Source organism: Rhincodon typus, chromosome 3 (assembly GCF_021869965.1).
Source record: "Rhincodon typus isolate 14 chromosome 3, sRhiTyp1.1, whole genome shotgun sequence".
NCBI lineage: Eukaryota > Metazoa > Chordata > Chondrichthyes > Orectolobiformes > Rhincodontidae > Rhincodon > Rhincodon typus.
This window is the reverse complement of record NC_063334.1, coordinates 25,545,748-25,554,350: the sequence shown is the minus strand read 5'-3', so window position 1 is coordinate 25,554,350 and position 8,603 is coordinate 25,545,748. Positions and strand designations below refer to the sequence as shown.

General features: G+C 43.9%; 1 protein-coding gene across 1 annotated transcript; it reads right to left on the bottom strand.

The window, feature by feature from the left end:
- Nucleotides 1–1,689: 1,689 nt before the first annotated feature.
- Nucleotides 1,690–3,129, bottom strand: LOC109937139 (forkhead box protein E1). The gene has a single exon (XM_020535750.2). The coding sequence runs from the start codon at nucleotides 3,029–3,031 to the stop codon at nucleotides 1,931–1,933; it is 1,101 nt and encodes a 366-aa protein (XP_020391339.1). The 5' UTR covers nucleotides 3,032–3,129; the 3' UTR covers nucleotides 1,690–1,930.
- Between the last annotated feature and the right edge of the window lie 5,474 nt (nucleotides 3,130–8,603).

Here is an 8,603-nt window from a genome sequence, read left to right as displayed (position 1 = left end):
CCACGCTACAGAGAAAGCATGGGGAAATGGAGCTGGCACAGACTCAAAAGGCTTAAAGGCCTCTTTCTGTGTAGTAATAACCCTATGATTCTAAGGCAACCTACCATCTTCCTGAGGACAATTATGCTCTATGTTCCCATGTATAACAATACAGAATTGGTGCTATATGTTATTCAACGTTGGCTGAGTGGTCGCTCTTGCTATACTGCTGTCATGTTTCATACAATTCGACATGCCAACTTCATTTGTCAAACATGAATAAGAATCTTTCTTTCCAGTCCAAAATTCTGCATGCCTGCCTGTGCAAGCCTGCATAAGACAAAAAAAACGGTGGATCATGTTTTTGTGTCTTACCTGCAATGCACTGGTTTATGCCTCATTATTTTCTTATTTATTTAGAGAATGAAAATCCCTGGTGCCAAGCAATAGCCTGATTTGTTTGGTTTAAGGTGATCAGTCCGCCACTTAATCTACAGAGACTCTCCTCCTTAATGCGCACCATTGTTTGTATCTCTCCGCAAGTGCGAGAGTTTGCAGTGAGAACCCAGGGCTTGAGGTTGGCTGCAAAGGAGCCCCAGTTTGTCCTAAGGCCTACTCTCATGTGATATTCAAAGCCTGCCATTCAACTGATAGGGGTTTGTCACACGTAACTTGGTGATTTCCCGTGTTTCATTATCTTATATATAAATTAATATTTTAATCCATAATTATAAATAATCACGAATTAATTCTTATTAATTGTATATTATCAATAACTTGTTACAACATTGAATTCTGCTAAACCAGCGCCACGTTTGTAAAAGTTGGGGAGTTTTCGTTACTCAAGCCAGTCAAATATTACTCAGACTTCTGGAGATTTACAATTTAAGATTTAACCGAATTGATAGATTTGAAATTAATATCCTATAAAATTCTCAGCAGCCCACAACCGTCCCAGAAACCACCCCTCTTGACAAATCTTTGGATGTATACAGTTCTCAGCGGTTCGTTGAGAACTTGTTGTATTTGTTAGAGCGAATTCAGAGATGTTCGATCTTCAAGTAACGATCGATTGAATCTCTTTTGATCATCGAATCCATGGGAAGCATCATCCCGAGGCGGATGATCGCACCCTTTACAAATGCGGTGATATGAAAATGAACATATCTCTTACGTTAAGAACGAAACCTTCCTTACACAAACGATTCAAAACTCAATGAAACCTTCCCAATCACAAACACCGATACTGGGAATGGGAGAAAAAAGAACTCTGTAAGTGATCTACAGTATGGTATGATTGTAGCATGTGGAAGATCTGAAATATAATTGAATGAAAATATTGAGTGTAGGGAGAGAAACAGAAGTTGCTGGAAAAGCTCAGTTCTGAGGAAGGTTCACCGGACCCGAAACGTTAACTCTGACTTTTTCTACACAGATGCTGCCAGACCTGCTGAGCTATTCCAGCAACTTCTGTTTTTACTCCTGATTTACAGCATCCGCAGTTCTTTCGGTTTTTATTGAGTGTAGGAAGCTTTGACCGTCTTAGAAGCAGTGCACTTGGGGTCAGAGTCTCGATGAAAGCAATAAATGTTCAGGAGAACTCTACCGCTACTCAATTCTCAAAATGATCTTAAGAATCATGGAAATTCGTCCCAACTGATAATCAGAAAACAAACAGAAAACACACCATCCTCTGAGTTTCAACGGAGAACCAATACTGCTAAACAGTTTACTTTTATGAAAAAAACGTAAGGACTGTGCACAGTTTTAACATTACAAGTATTAAGTTGCGCAGCGACGTGTACATTAAATCAACGTACAATGCAAGACAATTGTCATAAGGATCGAAATTAAGGTGTCAAATGTGCTGTCAATGTTTAACTGTTTATGTCGGGGGCTCACTAGAAATGATTTGTAGTTTCTGTTCTAAGTGGGATGGACCTTCCACATTTCACATCCCTTCCACATTTCCACAGTAAGCTGTGTGTCTGCTGTGTGCACTCATACAGTTGGCCTGTTCGTTGTTGCTACACTGCCGCAGAGGTGGGAACGGGCCAGGAGACAATCTTCCAAAGACTTCCACTGACTCATTACTCAGGGAGGCGGGAGGGCTGGACAGGCGGCTAGAGGCGCCGTACATCTGGCCGCTGGCTAGGCAGTAAGTCGACTGGCTCATGGGGGGACGTGGATTGGGCGCCGTGTAGGTGCAGGGCACGGCGTTGGAGGGCCTGGAATACAGTGCCCCGTTGCAGGCTTGAGTCTGATAAGCGGGGCTGCCAAAGTTAGGGTAAGCAGCAGCAGCGGCCAGTTCGGAAGGATAGGTGAGAGAGGGTTGCTGACTCAGCTCTGTCCCTGGAGCCAGTGGGCCGTGATTGCTGAAGCTGAACATCCTGCACGGGTTGTTGCTGAACGCCGAGGGCGATGCTGAATAGTGCAGAGGAGGGTTAGCAGGAAGCTGCTGAGGATAGCTCGGACTGATAGTCATATTGGCATACATGGGTCTTGTGTGAGACCTGCTTACTTGCAGTGGGGCGAACACGCCGGTTTCATGCATGTACGTCGGGTAGGTTGTAATATCCGACCTCTTGAACCTCTTTCTCCTCCTCAAGAAGCTACCGCTCTCGAACATGTCGTCGGCGGCTGGGTCCAATGCCCAATAGTTGCCCTTGCCCGGGCGCCCGGGTTCACGGGGGATTTTCACGAAGCAGTCATTGAGCGTGAGATTGTGCCGGATGGAGTTCTGCCACTTCTTAGGGTTCTCCCGGTAGAAAGGGAAACGCTCGGTGATGAACCGGTAGATCTCCCCCAGGGTCAGCTTTCTGTCCAGGGAGCTGGCGATAGCCATGGCGATCAGCGCGATGTAGCTGTACGGGGGTTTGCCACGCTGGATCGGCCGCTTGCGCCTTCTCCCCCGGGCCAGCTCCCCGGGGTGGCAGCTTGCTGAGCTCTCCGGGAAAGCCGGCGGAGACTCCTTCTCGACTTTCACCCCCGGCTGGTTACCGTTCACCAGGCTGGAGGCTCCAGGAGCTGGCTGCTGCTTCTCGGCGGTCATTCCTACAACAGCAAGCCCATCACCAGCGGCAGCAGGACACAGGCTGAAGAACACTCACACCTCCGGCACCTCCCGTTGCTCGCATTCAGGTGCTGCTGAGCTGTCTCCCCTCCCGCGATCTGCTCTTCATCTCAAACAGCAGTCACTCCCACCTCCCGTCATTTACATAAGCACACCCATTCCTACAAGCCGAGTCAGGCAATTTTAACAGCGCAGGGCTGTTTCAAAGCTTCAAGAACGAAAATCTCCAAATGCCCCCACAGCATCTTGTTAAAACAAAAACTGGCGTGTGCTCATAGAGTCATACAGATGTACAGCATTGAAACAGACCCTTCGGTCCAACTCGTCCATGCCGCCCAGTTAACCTAAATTAATCTAGTCCCATTCGCCAGCATTTGGCCCATATCTCTCTAAACCCTTCCTTTTCATGTACTCATCCAGATGCCTTTCTTCCTCTTGATTCGTTTGGGTTTATAACGTGGTCTAAGTTGCCCCGCGCCTCCGTCCAAATAAGGAAAGCTGACATTTCGGGCCTAGACCCTTGAGAAAATGCTGCTTGGCCTGCTGTGTTCATCCAGCTCTACACCTTGTTATCTCAGATTCTCCAGCATCTGCAGTTCCTACTATCTCCGTCCAAATAATGAACTTTTAAACGGGCGCAGGACGCCTCTAAATATAATGAGGTGGGCAACATCTGTCCAGGTTGGGCAATGGACAAAACATTCAGCTCATCATTTGAGATGTTAACGCCATCGAAAAGCCAACATTGCAGGGAAAATTCTGAATGTTGTCTTTCTGTGCTGTGTAATTCAGTCTTGGGAAATGGAAAATCCCATTTAACCCTCTTAAAAGTGGAATAAATCTCGGATTTATTTTTAGACTGGCCACAATGAATGCTTTTCAAAATACCGACTGGTGATAAAACCGGGACGATCCAGTCTTTCAATGTGAACAGGGGCTAGTTTAAACTAGTGAAATGTCCCCTTTAACGAATTACACCTGCTGGTAGCTAGATGCAAAGCGGGTTAAGGGTCTCTTGTGGCGTGGTGGTAGTGTCTATATCTCTGTGCCAGGAGGCCTGGGTACAAGTCCCACTTGCTTCAGAGAGTGTGCCACAACATGCCTGAATAGGTTCTTTAGAAATGTCTTCAGTGTAACGTGATGTGGAAGTGCCTGATTGGGCTGGAGTGGACAGGGCTAGAAATCACACGACACCAGGTTATAGTCCGACAGGTTTATTTGAAAACACGCAAAAAATAAACCTGTTGGACTATAACCTGTTGTCGCATGACTTCTGTCCTTCAGCGTGACAAGCATCGGTTGAATAGCCGGAGCAGAGTAGTTAGTTAACCAAATGCGCAACTTCTAAACCTCAGGAAACTGAATGCTAACCTTTAGTGTATGAACGGTGCAACAGATAACTCCAAACAGCCACAATTGCAAATGCATGTTTCGATTCGAATATTTTGGCTTCAATAAAATGTGACCATCAACGCTAGAATGACTAATCCCTCTTGCTCCTTTGCAAAGTGTTCTTGTTAATAAAACATAGAACTGCGGATGCCGCAAATCTGAAACGAAAACAGAAATTGCTGCAGAAACTCAGCAGGTCTGGCAGCATTTATGGAGAGAAACAAAGTTAGCATTTGAAGTCCAGTGACCCTTCTTCAGAACGGTTTCTGTTGGCGCGCTCCGTTTTCATTTCCAACAAAACCTTCGCATTTTGGTTTTACTTATTTCAGCGCGACAGGTGACCATTCATTTTGAATAAGTATATTTGTAAGTTCCCTAGTTGTGAACTCCAATGATAGCTAGAATTTTAGATGCATACCGTGTTAAGGGTCCCTTGTGGCGTGGTGTTGGTGTCTATATCTCTGTGCCAGGCGGCCTGAGTACAAGTCCCACTTGCTTCAGACAGTGTGCCACAAACTAACACGATTCCTGCTCCATCGCCAACACTACACTGCAAGATGCTGTGAGTCACAGAGAGTGCCAGGAATTCCCGTACAGCCAAGGACACTATAAAGACATTAACACCAGGGTGATTATGCAAATATAGTCATAGGAATACGGATTGTTACTGTTCGTTTTAAAAGTGTTGGATACAGTCAACATGTAAGGATTATGTAAGGTTTTATGCATCTTAGCTGTGGGAAGTTTAACGAAGAATGAATATTTCTTGGGTGCATCATAAGAAACGTGGGTTTTGGAAAACCACTCAATGTCCTGGGCCTTAAAACGCAGGCGGGAAAATTGACAATGAACGGCCAAGTGACTCCGTTAATTGGAGTTTGGATAGAAGATGAAAGACCAGAAATACATCTGAAACTTGATTTTGGGAAGAAGATAAAGAACAAATAATTTCCGATCAATGCCGAAAATAGTTATCCACCGTATAAATAAATCACCATGCACTGTTATTAAGCCATATTAAGTCATATTACTCCTTAAGTAGGCAAGGGAAGAACTGGATTTTTCTTTTCTGCAATACAGCTCATTTGGTCACTCTGAGCCGTTGTTTGCAACACGACAAATCTCTTTTGGACTTTGGGAGATGATGCACATCTCACAGCTGCTCAATCTCCTCTAACCCATCCCCCACCTCTCTTTTACCTGACTTTACCAGTTTTCTCTGTAAACACGCTTAATCCCGACCTCATCCACACCCAGTCTGGAGAACGCAGTTTGCTGGAGAAGGAGACAGAAAACTGATCTTATCTTTCGTTTTTTTTGTTTCAGCGGAGGATGCGATTGTCCAGCGTTCATTCAATCGGCCCAATAATCCAGGTACGTCAAAACATCCATAAACCATCGAATGAAATGGACGATTTTTTTTGGTGACTATCTTTTAAGCTTATGAAGGGACAGCGCACACATACAGTTAGCTCAACGTTTTAATGTACCATTAGCCCGGGATTTTAGATTATTCAATTTACCACAGCAATAAGAATTTGCATTCATCTATTCAAAAGAAGAGGCGCTTTGGGAAAATACATAGCGATGAAGAGGAAGTTGGAAAAGGCCGTACCAAGTCTAGGATTTTACGGTAAGATAGGCAAGGATTCCTTGTTTTATATTGGAAAGGAGGGGAATGAGAGACCGGGAAATGAATAGAGAATCAAGATTTTGCAGCTAGTGGCGCGGGGAGGGACTCAAAAAGCAGAACTAGAAATCCAAAACTCAGCTCCAAAATTACAGGAGAGAGGGGGAACCCGCCCGGATCAAAACTGCAGGGACTTTTAATAAACGACAACTTTCCATGTACGACACAGAGGAAACGATTTTTTTTTCGGATCAGTATAAGATTGAATCATAAAATCGTGTCGACTACGTGATTTCAAACCGCTAGCTGATTTGCAAGGTTCAGTCCCAGCAGAATTTAGCCACTGTAAATATATCTCAGACCTCAGCTCAATGTTAAATTATCATCTAAACCAACATCTTAGAATAAATATAAAAGTATGGTTATATTTCATTAAACAATTAGAATTCTGTCCCCTTTATCGTAATATCTAAAAAAAACCCACACAATATAACATGGTCTGTTTACCGACAGTTGACATTACAGATTGCGCGTTGAATATTTATGTGGATTTAAGTCTCGTTCGGTTACCATGAGAAACAGTGTAATTGGAAAAATTAAACCTATTCATTGCACCTAATATTAAAATAAACGTGCTTAAAAACTTCGAATAAGGCAAATTTAAAAAAAAAATAGTAATAACTCCGAACAATTTCTCTAAAAACTAACTGCTCATATTTGATGCAGTAACGACGACCTACCGGTTCTGTATTTTCACCATGACCACGTGTGTTCATCAATATTTATCACTAATTCGTCTCAGTTGTTGCTAAACTACCACGAAAACGGTTCTGTTTGGAAGTCAGATTGACTTTCTGCAACAGTCTCACACTTCAGGAATTATTTTAACCTGGAACTTCATTCAAATTCTCCAAGGTTTTGGCTTCGATTACTTTGTTTGGTTGTCTGTGCCACTCGTTGGAAACTGAGCAGGATGGGGGCGCGTTCATTAGTGTTGTTATATTAGACCTGATCTCACAAAAGTTGCGCTAACATCTCTACACAAAATGTTAAAATCGTTCCGCCTTTGTTCAGGGACAAGTTTCTGGTATTCGCATTTTAGATAGAAGGATCCAGACCCGAAACGTCAGCTTTCTGCTCATCTGATGCTGCCTGGCCTGCTGTGTTCATCCAGCTCTACACTGTGTTATCTCTTGAGTTAAGTGTGGTAGCTCGCACTGTAAATGCGTGTATATTTGATCATGTAGACTTTACTGTTTCATCTTTTTTTTAAATGGTGTTAGGAGTAAGCATGGCTCTCCCGATTCTGTCCACGCGTCTCTTTAAAATTGACTCGGATAAAACCAAAGCTCTGTACTGTGCATAGAATTGTTTTATTTAAAAGAAATGTCATCCCACCACCTCACCAGGTTACAGCGTTTAAGTGGTCCAATTATACTGATCATCAATTCCACCCGCAAGGATCAGTTTTCTGAAAATTGATTGTACAGGCTTTGTACTTCGCGGATCTCACATTAAACATTGAAAATATCATTAACCTTAACAACCATTTTAATTTATACAATTTAGACCAAACCAGTCATTTAGTTCAGCACCTATAAGATTTGGAGACTTTACGGGACTTTCACGTTGTAATTTCCAGCTTCAGATCAATAATCATTATTGGGCTTCAGCTAGCCCTGTTTACAGGACAGTAGTGTGGATGTGGGGCGGAAAGGTGGGATGGATAGGTACAGTGGAGGGATCTTCAGGATACAATACCATCCCAGACTCTTGAACAGGGTCGAGCTAGAGATGAGCTTCTCCGATCTATTTGAACTTCAGTTGGCCCATTCAGAGGAACGACAGCGCTGTCCAGTCACCTAGCAGTTTGAAATTTAAATGTTCAAAATGAAGGTTGGCCAAATCTCAGTTTTGTTTCCTTTAAGTGAGGATAGTTTTAAATTCACTCTTGGGCATCGTTGACAGGCCAACATTTATTGCCAGTCCCTAGATGCCGTTGAGAAGGCGGTGGTGAGCTGTCTTCTTGAATCGCTGCAGTCCATGTGTTGAACATAGACCCACAATGATGTTCAGGAATGAATTCAGAATTTTGACCCAACGACTATGCAGGAACGCTGATATATTTCCAAGTCAAGATGGTGAATGGCTTGGAGGGGAACTTGCAGGTGGTGGTGTTCCCATGTATCAGCTGGCCTTGTCCTTTTAGGTGGAAGTGGTTGTGGATTTGGAAGGTGCTATCAAATGATTTTTGATGAATTTCTGTAGTGTATCTTGCAGGTATCACACACAGCTGCTACTAAACCTAGGTGGTGCAGCGAATGCATGTTTGTGGCTGTTGTGCCAATCATGTGGCCTGCTTTGTCCTACATGTGTCAAACCTCTTGAGTGCTGTTGGGGCTGCACTCATCCAGGCAAGTGGGGAGTATTCCATCACACTTCTGATTTGTGCCTTGTGGATGGTGGACAGGATTTGAGGACTCAGGAGGTGAGCTACTCGCCACAGTATTCCCAGCCTCTGTCCTGCTC

Excerpts from the sequence above, each read along its gene's own strand:
- LOC109937139 (XM_020535750.2), bottom strand. The coding sequence starts at position 3,031 with ATGACCGCCGAGAAGCAGCAGCCAGCTCCTGGAGCCTCCAGCCTGGTG.